General features: G+C 36.9%; 1 protein-coding gene and 1 long non-coding RNA gene across 2 annotated transcripts in view; one reads left to right on the plus strand and one right to left on the minus strand.

Moving 5' to 3' along the window:
• Window positions 1–17,976, minus strand: part of LOC114457983 (regulator of G-protein signaling 6-like) — a 111,957-nt gene that overhangs the window by 8,089 nt on the left and 85,892 nt on the right. Inside the window, exons 6-14 of the mRNA XM_028440187.1 lie at window positions 11,593–11,644; window positions 9,684–9,748; window positions 8,677–8,753; window positions 7,440–7,521; window positions 7,244–7,318; window positions 7,061–7,162; window positions 6,572–6,633; window positions 4,375–4,485; window positions 2,956–3,084 (exon numbers count right to left, since the gene is read on the minus strand). Coding sequence (XP_028295988.1) covers window positions 2,956–3,084; window positions 4,375–4,485; window positions 6,572–6,633; window positions 7,061–7,162; window positions 7,244–7,318; window positions 7,440–7,521; window positions 8,677–8,753; window positions 9,684–9,748; window positions 11,593–11,644 — 755 coding nt within the window. The remainder of the gene's footprint in view (window positions 1–2,955; window positions 3,085–4,374; window positions 4,486–6,571; window positions 6,634–7,060; window positions 7,163–7,243; window positions 7,319–7,439; window positions 7,522–8,676; window positions 8,754–9,683; window positions 9,749–11,592; window positions 11,645–17,976) is intronic.
• The window catches only part of LOC114457984 (uncharacterized), a 31,748-nt gene continuing 15,023 nt past the window's right edge, over window positions 1,252–17,976 (plus strand). Inside the window, exons 1-2 of the long non-coding RNA XR_003672974.1 lie at window positions 1,252–1,264; window positions 3,818–3,833. This is a non-coding gene — a long non-coding RNA (uncharacterized LOC114457984). The remainder of the gene's footprint in view (window positions 1,265–3,817; window positions 3,834–17,976) is intronic.

A 17,976-nucleotide genomic window follows, 5' to 3' on the forward strand; every position in this document is an offset into this window, starting at 1 on the left:
AAATAAAGTTGAGTTGAGCCAGTCAAAAGATGAGCCAGTAGCTGCCTTCTCCCTAGACGCAGAAAAGGCGTTTGATAAAGTTGAGTGACGTTTTCCTTTTTCAGCTTTATCACATTTTGAATTTGGACCACATGTAACTAAATGGGTTAAAAGGGCTGCAGTGGTGACCAATGGCATTATTTTGCCCTTTTTTGATCTTTCACGTGGTACCCATCAAGGCTGTTCACTCAGTCCCCTGTTATTTATTATCTTTACAGCAACTTTAGCACTGACTATTAGGACACATACGGACATTAAATCGATATTCATGGGTAAACAAGAACATAAACTGCTTCTTTATACGGATAACATTTTGGCACTGGTCACCGATCCACTTACTTCCGTACCAATTCTGATGGACACTATACAGTATTATTTAAAGGTTTCAGGTTACACAATAAATTGGATCAAGTCTGAGGCCATGCATTTATCTGCTCTCTGCTATTCAGATATGGTGGAAATTTTTAAATTCAAATGGACACCTAAAGGCATCCAATATCTAGGGATTAGACTCAGTCAGGATTTGGATAAATTACCCCAACTAATTTTTAACCAATTGTCATCAAAAAAGTGTGAAAAACTCAAACTAACATTGTGGGGCAAGATTAATATCATTAAAATGATCACTACCCCTCAGTTAAACTATGTGCTTATGAAGTTTCCAATTACAATCCCACTTGATATATTTACAAAGTATGAAAGTTTGATTAAACATTTCCTGTGAGGGGGTAAAAAGGCAAGAATAAAGCTAAATAAATGATACCCTAGAGAAAAAGGAGGATTTGGACTTCCAGATTCAAAGCTTTACTCCTTGTCATTTGAAATGGCTGAAGTTGTAAAATATTGGGAGGACATTGAGAGTGGACAAGAATGGTTAAACATTGAGGTAGATATTTGTTCACCATTTGATCCAAGACAATTTATCTCAAAGGCCTGACACAACAAACTGATTAATTCCTGTGAGATTTGGTCAAAAGTACATAAAATGTTAAAGCCGTCACATTATTTACAGAAATATGCATTTCTCTGCAATAACTCTGCTATTTGCATTGGCAAAACACCTGTTTTTTAGGAACAGTAACATTCGCGTAGCATTTGTACTATTGGGGATTTGTATAAGGATGGACAATTTATGACATTGTGTGATTTCTAAATTTAGGGACACGGTTGAAAATTATATGTTAGATTATATTAGAATGCCACGTGGATGCCAAACAGCTTCTAAGTTTATTTAGTCATTTATAGCTTGAGTGGTGAATCGTCAAACATTAAACTTTTTTGGCAGAGGGATCTGAAAAGTATACAAATGAGAAATGGTTAGTAATTCTATCCGATAGTGGCAAATATGTAAAGGAGGGCAGAAGTAAATTCATACAGTATAAACTGTTACATAGATATTATCATACTCCTACCAGACTGCACAGAATTAAAATGGCAGACAATTTGTGTTGGAAATGTAAAAATGAGGTGGGGACATATTCACACTGCCTTTGGGAATGTTCTTTGGTTTCAGCTTTTTGGACTGAAGTCTTGGAGGTTTTACTGTAAGTGCTGATCTGGGACTGAAGTCTCTCAGACTCCAGAACTGGGTCTTTTAGGAGTCAGCTCTCAAATGCCAAATATTTCTAAATGAGTCTTTTCAATCATTATGGTCGGTCTTGTGACTACATCCAGGATCATTTTAAGACTCTGGAAGAGCACTGTGTGCCCTCAGTTAAATGACTGGATGAAATGAATGGTGGACACAACGACGTAAGAGGTCATGCTAAACAAGTTAAAAGGGAACAGAGACACTGATTGGGATGGCTTTTGGAACTATTAGAGCTGTTTTGTCCCAGCAAATTGCAGATATGTGTTTTTCAGATTTATTTTTACTGTAATATTTTATATGCTGTGACATAGGGGATAAGGGGTGAGTGCATCAGCCTTTATGTTAATGTTGCATTGTTTTTTCTACCTGTTTCATGAATGTTTTAAATGTCAATAAAAACTTAAATTCCAAAAAACAAAAAAAAAAACAAAAAAAAAAAAAGTTGACCTGCAAACACAAAATATTCCATTCAGCAAACAAAACACAGTTACAGGTTTTTAGTTTCAACTTGTTTTGAAGTCCAGAAATAAAGAAAAAGGCAAAACAAATTAAGAAAAAAACAGAGGATTGTGTCAGGAAGGGAAGCTAACAAAAAATAAAAACCAAACTAAAAATCCAAATTACTCAAGGATTTGCGTTGGCAAGCCCTGTGGAGAACAGCTCAAAGGAACGAAGAACATTGTGCTTTGTGGGAGGGCAAGTATCAAGTGCTGCCACCTACTGTTGGAAGTAGGAATATTTAAAGTTTTACCTTCAAACTATTTATTTTGTAACTATTGTGGTTGATAAATGTCACTTTCATGTCCTGATTTACCAGATAAAAACCCTTAAACTCTTATTTTTAGCAGAGAAAACATTTTCTAACGATAGAAAATATAACTACGGTAATTAAAGTGGCTTAACCACTAGGGATGTAACGATTAATCGTAAGGCAGTTAAAAATCAATTCATAGGTACCACGGTTCACAGCGATGCTGTGAAAATTGAATCGCAGTACTTTTTTTAAACAGCAGAGGGCGCTATCCAGAAGTGTTGGTGGCAGGCGGAATCTGCTACTACTTTCTTTCTGGCCACCTGGCAGAACATTCATTTTTGTCCTGCTTTCTTTATCGTGTTCACCGTAACATGACATCACTGTGACTTCTGCCATATTCTGGTGTGTCTGGGGATGTTGATATTGTGGTTTTCTCATTGTTTAGGCCACAACTTGTGTCTTGTGTGCCGTTTTTGGAGTCACACTTGGATCAGCAGGACATTTGAACAACTTTTAGATGAAATACAGCTACAGTTGTGGTTAAGCAACTTTAAGAGTTGCATGTGCTCACCGCAGGTTTTCAGAGCTGAACTCTGACTCCAGGAACTTGAGGAACAGATCCTGACCCACCGGGTCCTTCAGCGCCTCCTCCAATGAGAAACCCCATTTCTTCACTCTCTGCTGACTGGGCTCCCTAATGCTGGAAGAGAAAAAGAGGAAAGTCTGAAAATATTACATTACAATAAAAAAGCAAATAAATCAAAGGATTAGAGGAGAAAAGAGCAATCTGATTGAAAGGAGCAAATTCTGACAAAATGCCAATTAGTGAGAAATGTGCAGATTATTGTGACGTTAATCTGAAAGATCAAATCTCTGTGGGAAAATTCATTTCTTAATGTATAATTCATCAATTTAGATGAACAATTAATCAACAGCAGGATCAGTGATTATTCATTTGCTCTAAATCATTCCTTCATAACTCATACATGGAAGAACTTTTAGGCTATAAGGCCACCTCCCACATTCTGACTGACATTGTTTTTCATTAGAAATCAATAATCCATAATTCAAGATGGATGGACTCGTAAAAGAGAAAGAAAAGCAGCTGATGGACTTAAAAACACCAATCCTAACAACATGGTTAGATAAACTAAACCACAACAGTGACAATGAAACAATGCTAAACATAATAAAACTAAGATTCTAAAGGCTTAAAAACAAAACTCGTCACATGACACGATCTTTAACTGCCTTACGATTAATTGTAGGGCAGTTAAAGATCGATTAATAGGTATCACGATTCACATCGATACTGTGAAGATTATATTATATTCTATCCAGAAGTGTTGGCGGCAGGCGGAAACTGTTAATACTTTCTTTTTGGCCACCTTCTACTTTTAAACATGTTCATAAATGATTCCTTACCCCTTTAGCACCAAAAAAATATCTGTAATTTTACGTGAATATCTGTAAAGTCACGTTTTTCTATTAGCTCTGTCTGCTAGCATAGCATCTCTTCTTCACTGCAAGATATCTGCATGCCAACCAAATACTGGGTTACCAGCGCCCCCTGCTGGTCCTAACAAATATCTGACCTAAATACAGTGAAATGTTTTTTGTTTTTTTTAAGTCCAATTGTTAAGGCACAAAATACATTTTCAGTTGCACTTTTAAAAAGAACTGTGCAGTTTTGCATTGTTTACTATAGAACCAGAGTTTAAATTAATAGGCTTTTCTTCATTTGTATTATTCCTTTAATTATTTCATTCAAGATTTATTTTTAGTTAAATTGCATTGTTTTGACAATGAAAAATAAAAGGAAAACAGTATAGTTTTTTTCCGCAAAAATATTTTTCAGTCACCATTTTTCTACAGTCCCATTTTGTAAAATAAATTGTGAGAGAATCGTATCGTGAACCCAGTATCGTGAATCGAATCGTATCGGGAGTTGAGTGAATCGTTACATCCCTACACGTTACAGATGTTTTACCTGTTCTCCAGATCCCACAGAGACGGGTCGTCACTGGTCCAGGGGTTGGATGGTTCTGGTGCCGTTATAAACGGGTCGTACTCCATGTACTGCTCAGTGTAGCTTATCAGACTGAAACACATGAAACACATGACATGAGGGTTAGAACAGTGGTCCTCAACCTCTGGGCCATGGACCATTAGGTACCACAAAGAAGGAAAAACGTTTTTAAAATGATTTGTATTTGATTTTCAGGCGTTGATGTGATATAAGGTTTGCTCTGATACAATATTTTTTAGAAAGGAATAAAGAACAAAAAAACTGCAGGAAGTAAAATAACCCTGCTTTTATTTAACTTTAACTCTGGACGTATTTACTCCAAGTATTACCTTTTCAACAATCTGAGGGGTATTCCATAAAGTGGGTTATGTTCAAACTCTGAGTATGTTCGGGCTGAAATGACGGAAACTGAGTATCCCATTCCTAAACGCGAGGTATGTTCTTCTCTGAGTATGTTACTCTGGCAACATTGTCCGTGAACTAAACCTGGTCGCTGGCAGGTTTCATCAAAGAAACCCAGGGTTTCTACCAGGCTCCGCCCCCATGAACACCGTTTCTGAACACTTTAATTAACCTTAACACTCTTCTCTGAAACACATTAGTAACATCACACACCACAGATGTGCTCACATCATTACTAATGTTGTGTTGCTTCACGTTTTTTTGGTTTGTTGCTTTTGTGCAAACGGTAGTTTTCTTTATAACATTGTGGATACAGATCATTAAGTGAAAGACACAGAGGTTGATTTGCATTAAAACATCTACTGACGTGTGTAATAAAGTTCCCTGAATACAAACCTGTGGATTATATAAAGGAGGAGATGACAATTTAAATTAATCCACTTTTAAGGCTTGATTGTTGTTTTATATTGTTATACAGTTAAATCTGTAGATCACACGTCTCTGAAGGTATGATGTCGCAGTGAATTTTGATGCTGCTCTTGGAAGCGATGGGTCACGGGTTCGCATCACACTCTAGTGTTTTTTTATGACATTTTTTAGGACGTCAAGGTGACTCTGGCGACAATATTACATTAAAAATCAATATAAATGATGCAATATCAAGCGGCTTTTACTGTCTTTATATCCAGTGTAACGGGAGGGCTCTCTATGCAGCCATCCTATGCTGCTGCCACGCCTCCTCAGACACATTTTATTCATATTAACTCCCTGCTCGTCACGTCACTGAAGCAATAAAGTGATGAAGCGACCAAAAAGTGTCACTAATTATGGGTGATTTAAGCCACTATAGTCACTGAGAACTGAACGCACCTTTAGAACAGGCTCATATTCCTCAAACACCGGCTTATTTCACTCATTAGGGTGAATAAATCACTCTCTTCCGGGTGGTTGCCATGGCAGCCCGAGTCATCTCTGATCTTTGATGGCTTTTTATCGCGCGCGTGCATGCAAGTAACCCAAGGTTCACAAACTCAGGGTTGATTGACCCACTTCATACCAGCTATAATAGAATCCAGAGTTTCCCATCGTTTATGGATATTGAAAGTTTATTAGCTCACATCATGTACTGTGCTAATATATTTTCAATATTTAGATCAATTTCTTCACCTTTCAATATATTTAGATATATATTTGGAACAATTTCAAACTCTTTGGCTATACAGTACTCAACTACAAAGCTTTTAAAAATTATTTTCCCTTTAGTTCTCAGGCTTAAAACTGAATGCTGCCCAGCAGGAGGTGCTGTCAACACATTTAGAATTATTGTTTACAAGATTGGTTTAGAAAAGATGATGTTTTTGGACTTTGTGACCAAACTGTAGTGTAAGAAAACACCTCCCACAGCATGTACACCTACAACCTGACAGTGTTCCTAAGATATTTGTGTTTTTGAAACACTTTGTCCAGATAACAGAATTGGATGTTTATGATCCCATTCACGTCTAAACATCCACAGCCATTCTGTTCTAAAAGGAAACCTTATAATTTACACTCAGACATTATTTCTAGAATTTTCTTAATGTTAAACCAAAGCTTTAGGTGCAGGTATTTTAAAAGTGATTTGCTTGGCTAATGTAGAGCAGCTGTAAATGCAGCGTAATGATGAGAGAGACGCCTTTCTTCTTCAAACTGTGAGATTGACAGGACACAGATTGGAGAAGCTCATCAGAATGTGATGCTGTGATGTAACTCGTACCTTTCAGCCACTTTGGACATCTTCAGACAGTGTCGATCGAGCTGAGTGTTCAGGAAAAGGATCTGTAAGAGATGACAATGAGTCCATGTTTGATGGTGTTGGTTTTATAAAGTAAATTTTTTTGGAATTCATTTTCAGTTTTCATTAGAATAAATGACATTTTTCCAGTCATGGTAGATGATGTGTGGGGAAAAAAATCTGAATTTCATCCAAGAACTTAAGTTTTTATAGTATTTTGAATATTGTTCTGACCTGAACAAAAAAAAAAAAATGACATTTTTAAACATGTCACTTAATCATTGTTAAAACCAAATTATAAATATATGCATGTTGTCTAGATGCAAAATGTGTATTTTTACTTTTTTGTCTGCCATTAAACGCTAACAGCTGCAGTCTTGATTTACCCAACATGGCCTGGCCCCGACCTTTGCCCCAGCATTTATAACTGTTCTTATGTCTTTAAAATCTTCAACATTGAATTAATTTTACCTCCTTTTCGACATCCTCCTTGGTGCCTTTTCTGCAGAGGTGTGAAGGAGTGTGTGTGGGACTCTGAGACTGCGTTCCCTCCTCCACCAAACCATAGACGGACTGGACCAATCAACCACAGGGAGACAGTGAGAGTTTGAGGAGAAATCATTTAGGAAGAATTAGCGTCATCTGGGTTTATACCTTTTTAACTCGGTGAGGATTTTTCATGCGCCTACATTTCCTGATGTCCATCTCTGTGGTGTTAACACACCCTGGCTAGAGGAGGAAATACATGCAAATATTTTCTTGCAAATTAAACCAAATGTTTTAAAAGTAGAAGAAAGAAGGAACAGGCATGAAGGAGGGATGATCATCTCTCAAACACACTGGATCTTACCACGGGCCTGTGAACATCCCAGAAGGCTCGTTCCTGACTGTCAAGGATCTTCCTCTCGGTTTTATCCTTTTTCCTGTCAATCCTGCAGATGAGATCAGTCACTGTGAAAAATGCATTAGCATTACATGCAGCATGCAAATAAGGAGCGATAAGAAGCCGGGAGTGATAAAAAAAGATTTCTGTCATTATACTATACTGAAGCTCTGGAGATGAGTCACATTGTTGCTGCACCAATATGAACATTTCAAACTTTTAAATGTGTAGGTCTATTCCAGAAATAGCTGCTGCATACTTTACTCTTCAATGAGTTGTAGCTTGACTGTGTCTGTGCTGTGAATGAATCCACATCACAGACATTAACAGCTTGTTTTTAGCTTTAATTACGTTTTATAAAGTAGAAGACTAAGTTGCTGTTTTTTTTTTGTTTTTTCCTGTGTGTAATCTAAATCAGAACATTTCTGTTCAACCATGCACTTTCAAAAACAAACAACATTTCTAAGTAAAAGAACCACAAAGCAGACACACATTTTAACTACCACATTTTGAAACTGGACTGTTTTCTAAATAAAATTAAAAAAACTCCTTTCAAAGTGTTTACTGCCCAGATAAAACAATGTTCACTTTTTAGCACCTAAGATAAAGTTTATAAGAAACTAGATAATGAACACTGAATCAGTTTTCGGGTAAGTACTCAAATAAATCAACCCCTCCTAAGTATTTTAATCAAATATGGTAACAAACAATGAAATGTTAATCATTAGTCTGAAATCACAACACTGCAAAGCCTAATGGGAAGGCTGCACTCAAGGTACTTCAGTCTCATAATTAAACAACTTCATTAGTTTGAGGTTTACTTTAATGAAAATATCAGACTAGTAATGCCATTTTGTGTTGGCAGCAGTTTGGTAAAGATGGATTGTTAGATCCACTTTAACGTGACGACCATTGAACTTTTCCTGATGTTTTGGACTAATGGAAGGTTTGAGGAGACTTTGACTCTACTGGAGAAGTTTGTCACCCATCCTCTGTCACGTCCCCTTTATTGTTGCAGTTTCACTGTGGTTTCAAAGGCCACATGTTGTGTCAAGTCCTTTCATCACACTAAGGAGGTGATGTTGGGTTTAACATGTGGGATATGAACTTTGAACCACTTGTGCTACAAGAAACATGCTCGAACATAATTCTGGTGTCCTGCACTTCTGTTTCACACGTTGCCATGGTTACAGCGAACACTTACTTGACCTGGGCCTCGGCCTGCATGTAGATAAACTCCCACTTTCTGGCAAAGGCTCTCTGCAGGCGAGCAAGGTTCTCCTGTTGGAGAGAAGACATGCAGACACAAGTCAAGCAAAGGGACAAAAACATGTTCAAGGCGTACAAATATTTTCACTTATTAAGCTGGGCTATTAAAAGGAAAGAACTGGCAAAAGGAATGATTTGAGCTGGAACGACAAGGTTAAAGTAGGAGTCTCCATGAGACCAAGACGCCAAATCCAGGTTAAGTTTTCTGGAGGCTCAGGACAGCTTCATGCTTCCGTATTCCAAATAAATGGACTCAAGTTAATGTAAAAAAATAAAATAAAAAAAATTCTCAGTTAACCTATTGGATAGTTTTTAAAAGTCACTGTTGTGACAGCAGCCAAAAGATCAGCATACATGCAAGGCAAGGCAAATGTATTTGTATAGCGCATTTCATACACAAGGCAACTCAATTTTCTTTACATTACGTTCAACAGAAAACATTCAACAACTCAAAAATCAATAAGAACATTAAAATAAGTAAGAAATACCTTAAATCAACAATAGCATGATTAAAAATCTGTAAAATATACATTCCCTCTCATGGCCACAATAAGCAGATCCACAATCCTCCAGATTGCACCAAATATTTTGTAAAATATTTCCTGTGGGAAATGAAGTGATGGTTTAACTTTTCACAGACCCATATTCCCCACTACTTTATGTTTTCCACCAGATTCTTTTTAAATTAACCAAACCCCCTATTAAAGCATCACCAATCTTAATCCAATACTGTATCTACATTATGTCTGATGAAGGGAAGGTTTTTACAGGTACAGGAGGATGACATGAACTAAACCACAAATCTCTGCACATTAACTGTTTTAAGTTCAGGAGATAGATTAGCTGTTCTCTCCTCACAGAAAAACTCATCTTTCCCAGTTTGGCTTCCCTCCGACTATTTTAACACACAAATCAACAGAGTGAGGATGGATCAGCACTCACCGCCTCATAGTCTGCCAGCTCCAGTCTGGTTTTGTTCTGCATGGTCCGCTTGCACAAGTAGATAGCTAAAGGAAACAACAGGCAGGAGTTTAACACACCTCAGTTCAGTGTGTGTTCATCCAAATCCCAAAGCTTCAACCTCCAGCCCTGACCGTCAATGTAACATAATAATCATGAATGACTCCTGTATATGTGTTTATGTACTTTAACTGATGTTTCCCCAAATGTTAATGTCTGAAAAACAATAAGATGTAGCATTTAAAGCATTTTAATAGTTAGAGTATGTGGAAGTGAACTGCTTTTCTTTCCCCTGTTCTTTCCTTCACCCTGCCCTCTATCCTGTCTATTCCCATGATAGTGTAGTTGTTGCGATCCCAGTGTTCCATTTAAATGTGAAGTTACTGTTTTTTTGTGATCCCTCTGTTCCTCGTCCTGTAAATCATCCTGTTGTATATTGATTTGGGACTTGCCTTGTCTTATTGTTACGTGTGAAAACCAGCCTGTTTAGGGATGACAAATGGATATTAGCCTATGGCTATAATCTGACATATTTACATATGTTATATGTTCATTAATATGTACAGTCCCTATTAAAATAAATAAATGAAAATGAAAATATTTCTGCTCACAAAGTGGAGTTCTGCAGGGTTCTGTACTGGGTCCTCTTTTATTTATCATTTATACCAATAATCTGGGTTTAAATGTGTCCTGGTTAAGGCCTTTGAATCGCTGCAGAAAACCATCAATGCCATCCAGAAGTCTTTACTTCACCTGAAGCTTATTCTTATTGTGGACAAAGCAAAGTTGATCTTTTCATACTTCAGAAAGAGGTCACCATTCATCCCCTCAGTGTCCACTTTTAGACTATAAAATACATCTATAAATACAGTACCTTGGTATTTTAATTGATGACTCCCTCACTTTTAAACTGCAGAATCTTGTTAAAAAGCTCAGACTGAAGTTGGGTTGTTTTTTTTTTTTTTTTCCCGTGTTGGATTTTGGTGATCTTCAATCCATGAATAGAATTGTTTGGCGCTGCTTACGATGCCTCTCTAAGGTTCACAATAAACTGGAAAATGTTGACACAGCCATTTGTCTTTGAGTGGGATCTCCTGCTTTGACCATTAGAAGGAACACTCTACTACTGCCTACCTACATCTGTTCCATAGTTGTTCAGAGAAGCATCTTTACATTTCCCGTTCACAAGACTCTGTTGTTCACTGAAGTAGGGAACATTTTTTTTTATTGAATTTTTTTAATCAAACTGAAACAACTCAAGTCCAATTCCATAACTTGCACTTCCTTTTCATTAATTTGCCAAAAAATGTAATTTTTGTTGTTTGTGTTTAACTACGTATTTTAAGTATTGTTAATGTAACTAATTGAATTGTGTATTTTTGCTGCTGCCCATCTTGGCCAGGACTGAAAATGACGTTTTTCAGCTTAATGAGATTTTCCTGGTTAAATAAGATCAAATAAAAAAAGAACAATTTTGTTTTCCATGTTACAAAGAAATAAATAATCATTCAAAACGGCTTATAACTGAAAACATCCAGCATCACACAGGAGATGCTCACATCCTATAACTAAACACTATCTCCTTAGACTTTTCCTATTCCAAGTCCTTGTAACTCTGCATTCATTCAGTTGGAGAATGCATGCCCACCCATTTATTTATTTTCTGCAAAATTATTATAATTTAATGAGTAGTTATTACCTTTTTAAAAAACAAAACTGTTTATGTTCAAAACATAAAAGGTAAAAAGCAGAAAAAGGGTAAAATATATATATATATATATATATATATATATATATATATATATATATATATATATATATATATATAAAGAATTAAGTAAATATATGTAAATAAGTAAGTCAATAAATAACAGTCCAAATCGTATCTCACCATAGTCTGTGTTCTCTGGTTCCCAACAGTTGGACGGCCAGAAATATGGAGCCTGAAGGTGGAAAAAAAAACAAAGTGGTCATCAGAAGTGAGGCAGCATTTACACTGAATCTGCTAAACCTAAAAGGCCGTGATCTATGAGTCAACACGAGTTGACAAAACTGTTGTGACGACAATGACCTTTATGAGGCGGTTTTCTGCTTTCGGGAAAACAGTGTTTCACACGAGTGCTCTGATCATCACGGCAATGTACCGAGTTATTGTATCGGCTGAAAGAGGCTGACACAATGAAACACAGGAGGTGATAAACGGTTATAAAAGCACAGCAGCAACCACAGAATGTGGTGCTGACAACAGATGACAGCTTAGAGGGTCTAAACTTTCTAATATTCATGTTGTTTCTTTTGCCCATAATTAGTCACCAGAATGAAAGCCTAATGAGAGATAGAAATAGTGACATTTATTCCACTTCTTGCGACTTGTTTTCCATTTCCCTCCAAACAGAGCTGAGGTCGAATCCTGCTGTGTGCTTTAATTAAACTGCTCCTGTGAGCGCTGGTGGAGGTCCAACTCTCCAACCATCCCAGGCTTTAGAAGGACAAGGATGCTGCACAGAGATCACACTAATGTACCTCTGTGCCTTTTTACCATTCCCCAGTGAGGAACTGGGAAACATTGTTTCCTGATTTTAATTAGGGAATGCAGGATAAAGCTGTAGTGCATAATTAATCCATGACTTTGATGCCACAGTCTTATAAGGGAACAGTGTTGGAGGAGGGAAACCACCACATGGGTTACTTTCTCTTTAAATGCCTTGATGAGATTAATCGCACCAGTGATGTTACTGTATTCCAGTCTAGTTTTTGATCGACACCCACTCTGCCGGCTAGCTTGATGAATATTTTAACAGATCACCATTTATTTTTAATCGGGTCACAGCAGCTCAACATAGCTCTGAAGAAGGCTGAGCACTGGGCCTTTTGTCATTAGGATGGAGATCAGTGAGCTGTAATCCCATTACAACACGTTACCTTCAGCTGTGAGTGTTCATTAAAGTGAGAGGATGCACAATCTGATTAATCTTTCTGCTCTTTCAGATTCTCAGAGTCATTGGGTGAGAAATCAAAATTGGTGTGAATAAATATATATGTTGTATGTGTGTGTATGTATATATCTGTACATTAAAAAAAAAAAAAAAAAAAGAAAAGGCAAATAAAAACAATAAATACATTTAAAAAAAAAAAAAAAAAAAAAAGTGTGTATGTATGTGTGTGTGTATGTGTATGTATACATATGTATGTATGTATGTGTGTGTATGTGTATATGTTTATATATGTGTGTGTATGTATATGTATGTGTGTGTATATATATATATATATATATATATGTATGTGTATATGTTTGTGTGTATGTATGTGCATGTATATGTATGTATGTGTATGTATGTGTGTATGTATGTATGTGTATATATATGTATATATATGTTTGTATGTATGTATGTATGTATGTGTGTATGTATGTATATGTGTATATATATGTATATATATGTGTGTATATGTATATATATATATATGTATATATATATATATATATATATATATATGTATATATATATATATATATATATATAAATAGAGAAAATATATATAAAATAATGATAACTCCATAAAAAAAAAATAATAATAAATTAAAAAAATATATGTATATATATATAACAATAATAATAATTAAAATAAATAAATACATAAAGATAATAACACTAAAATAAAAACATGGATAGGTATATATAGACACGTATGTGTATGTATGTTTGTATGTATGCTACATATTGGCTTAGATTTTGGTAAACACTTTTTGGCACGTACTCTCTCACAGGACACTCTCTACCCTCATGTCAACTCACTCGTCTCGAACCCCTCACTCTTTTTTTTCTTTCACACTCACTCAACACCCACAACACCCCCCACCTCCTATACCTCCTATAATTACCCCTTGCTCCTTTTACTCTTTTGATATTGGTTGTTGTCATTGTATGTTTGTGCTTTTCACTAACCTATTCAATCCAGTCCTTTACCCCGTGGTGCTATCGCATGATAAATATGTCTCCTCTTCTTTATTTCCTTGCATCCAAGCTTTTTACAACACAGTGCACAAATGCTCACAGATTCTCACTTATGCTCACACCTGTATGGACTAACACTCACCTCATTCTATGTATCAGTTTACAGTAACTTCTTGGAATGTGCGTGGCATTCGCTCACAGGCTAAAAAGATTAAGATATTTGACTATGTATCAAGATTAAATGCAGACATTGTCTTCTTTCAAGAAACTCACTTACTTAAATCAGAAGAAAAATCCCTGACAGATTCAAATTTTAACAAGATATATAATTCATGTTTCAATTCCAGACAAAGAGGAGTCTCGGTTCTTCTCAACAAAAAGTTACCCGTTAACATAATCAACTCCGTCATAGACCCAGAGGGTAGATATATTATTATCAAAGTAGTAATCTATAATAAATGTTTCACAATTCTTAATCTATATGCCCCCAATAATGATGACCCTGATTTTTTCCATAGAATTTTCTCAGAGCTTTCAGACCTTTCTGCAGACTCGTCTCTAATCATCGGAGGTGACTTCAATCTGGCGCTCAACACATCATTGGACAGATCTAGTAAGTGCTCAAATACAAAACCATCTCGATCTGCTAAAGTATTAATGGATTACATGGAAGATCTTGGAATAGGAGATGTATGGAGACTGAATAACCCAACTAAAAAAGAATATACCTTCTTCTCCCCCGTGCATAAATCCTTCTCCCGAATTGACTTTTTTCTTTCAAATAATTCCATCGTACATAAGATGTCATCTAAAATACATCCTATAATTATTAGCGATCATGCCCCAATATCCCTCACCCTGCAGTGTGACTCTAATCAGAAAGTATCCTCTCTATGGCGCTTTAACACTTCATTACTTAATGACAGTAAATTTGAAAAAATTATAAGAAAAGAATGGGAGGACTTTCTATTGACAAACGACTCCCCGGAAATATCACCGTCCTTACTCTGGGAAACTGGCAAGGCTGTCATTAGAGGGAAGATTATATCATACTCTTCTTTTAAGAAAAAACAGGAACAGATAGCAGAAAAAACACTTGAAGAAAAGATCAAAGAACTTACGGAAGAATACGCAGCTAACCCTTCTGAACTTTTATGGGAAAAACTCCAAAATACAAAACTTAATCTGAATATCATCTTATCTAAAAAAACCGACTTCATTTTGCAACAATTACGATACAAAAACTTTGACTACAATAATAAATCAGGCAAATATTTAGCAAATCAGCTCAAACATAATAAAGAAAATTCCTTTATAGCAGCAATTTCTGATAACGCAGGTCAAACTTTAAACTTACCTCAGGACATTAATAACATCTTTCATGATTATTATCAAAACTTATACTCATCAAATTTAAACCCTGACCCTGAAGATATTAAAACCTTTCTTAATAAACTAAACCTACCACAGCTCACTATAGATCAGAAAACCACCTTAGACTCACCATTAACCTTACAAGAATTACAAAATGCTTTAGATAGCATGTCAACAGGCAAAGCACCAGGTCCAGATGGGATCCCTGCTGAATTCCTTAAACATTTCTGGTCAATGCTGGCTCCACTATTTTTCAGAGTAGTAACAGAGATCAAAAATAAAGGGCATGTAGGAGGTCACATGAATACAGCGAACATTAAATTGTTACTTAAACCAGACAAAAACCCCATATTACCCTCAAGCTATCGTCCCATCTCACTTATTAACACAGACTTAAAAATTATTTCCAAAGCACTCACATCCAGGTTAGAGAAAGTAGTACAGTCAATTATACACCAAGACCAGACAGGTTTTATTAAAAATAGACACTCCACAGACAATGTGAGAAGACTGTTTAATGTGATCAACATGGCACAGAACTCTAAAAAGAAAACAATAATCTTGTCACTCGATGCAGAAAAAGCATTTGATAGAGTAAACTGGTCATTCCTCCTAACTGTCCTTGGCAAATTTGGCTTCGGAGAATCATTCATACAATGGATCTCCACCCTGTACAATAAACCTAAGGCCTCAGTAACCACAAACAAAATAACATCCCAAAGCTTCACACTGCAGAGGGGAACCAGACAAGGCTGTCCACTCTCACCTTTGCTTTTTGCAATATTCGTTGAACCTCTCGCAGCAGCTGTACGTCAGAACTCTGTTATTAAAGGAATCCACTCATCCATCTCAGAACACAAAATTAATCTCTACGCGGATGACATTTTACTCTATTTGGAAGAACCGCAATCCTCTTTAGAGGAAGTATTTAATCTAATAAACAGCTTCTCTAAATTATCAGACTATTCCATTAACTGGACAAAATCATCAATCCTCCCTTTGACAAAAAACTCTTGGAATCCTGAACACCAAAATCCACAACACCCCTCCACCACAAATACAATTAAATATCTAGGCTTAAATATATCACCAAACTTAAATGAATTAATTAAACTAAATCATGATCCGATGTTGGACAAAGTCACAGAAGATCTGCGGAGATGGAACAATCTCCCCATCTCACTACTTGGCAGGATAGCCTCAGTTAAAATGAAAATCTTACCAAAAATAAACTACTTGTTCTCAATGATACCACTGAAACCACCAAAACAATGGTTTCAAAGATTAGATTCTACAACTACAAAATTCTATACTAGAAATAAAAAACCTAAAATAAGCCTTTCTACCCTTCAAAAAAACAAAGACGAGGGTGGTTTAGAAGCCCCTAATTTCATGCATTATTACTTAGCAAACCAAATACTATATTTAACAGAATGGCTAAATCCAAAAGAATACTACAACACCTGGCTAGAAATAGAACAGTTAGACTGCAAACACATTAAACTCTCTGATCTCCCTTTTATCACTGCGACCCTCAAACATCACAACTGCTTTAAAAACCCACTAATTGCCTCCACACTGACTGCATGGTGGAAAGCCCTGGACATCACAAATAGCCAATTAAAAACTAGTATACTCTCTCCAATCTGGCACAACCCCGACTTTAAAAATAAAAAAACACCACTCTATCTGAAGACATGGGAAGAGAGTGGAATCACTCATCTCCAAGACCTTTTTGAAAATGACAAGATCAGGTCATATAATAATCTAACCCAAGCATTCGATATAAATAAAAGTAACTTTCTACAGTACTTACAAGTAACAGAGACAATAAAGAAAACCACTCCACTAGACTTAACTACGTTACAACCTCCAGAACTGGCTATATATATGAAAAAAATCTCAACAAAATCAAAAAAACTCTCAAAAATATACAGAGCGCTTTCGAACACTAACTGTAATTACTTACCAATCGCGAAGTGGGAGGCCGAACTCTCAATCACCCCGAGCACTGATTTCTGGGCAGAAATTTGTTGTAATACTTTTAAGATGACAAAAAACACAAACCTTCAGCTAATTCAATACAAGGTCCTCCACAGATCCCACATTACCCAACAGAAAATGCATAAAATGGGCTTCTCAGCAACAGACATCTGCTCTCAGTGCACCCAGAATACAGCGGATTCCTATTTACATGCCTTATGGCTTTGCTCCCCAGTTCAACACTTTTGGATTCTAATCACTGAAAAACTGTCCTCCATTTTGGACTACAGAATTCCTTTATCTCCAAATCTTTGTTTGATTGGAGACCTGACAATGCTTCAACCTCCAGCAAACCAATCACAATCAATCCTTGCGGCACTAGCCATTGCAAAAAAAACAATATTACTAAATTGGAAAGACAAAAAATCCTTAAACATAAACCAATGGCAAAATCTCCTCACAGAATTTATTTCCATGGAAAAGATGTCTGCTCTCAGAAAACAAAAAAAAATAACGTGCTTTGAGGAGCGTTGGACTCCTTTTTTAATTGCATTAAATCTAAATTTTTAAAAGCCTGATGATCTAGCCTGCAAGCGACTGCCAGCACCACTCTTTACTAACGCACTAGCCCAACTGTAGGCCGGGGCCGCCTTGGGCCTCTGGGGTGGTCTTGGTCAGGGGGGCTGGGGTGGGTTGCCGGGGTGCCTTGTTGCCTCAGCACGGGTGTGCATTCCTTCTGGGTGTTCACGGGGTCCCGGGGCTGTTTGATTTGGCGCCGTTGCCCCTTGCATGCGCATCTGGCTGGTCTCTGGGGCTGGGGCCCTGCGTGCTCCCCTGCCGCTCCTTCCCCTTGCTCCCTGTCCCCCTGTCTCGTCCTCCCCCCTCCTCCTCCTTTGCTCTTGCGCCCGCCATCCTGTGGGGTTGGGTTTGGGGGGCTCCCGTTGGCCTGGGGCACTGGTGGGGGG

This window comes from Gouania willdenowi, chromosome 24, assembly GCF_900634775.1.
Source record: "Gouania willdenowi chromosome 24, fGouWil2.1, whole genome shotgun sequence".
NCBI lineage: Eukaryota > Metazoa > Chordata > Actinopteri > Blenniiformes > Gobiesocidae > Gouania > Gouania willdenowi.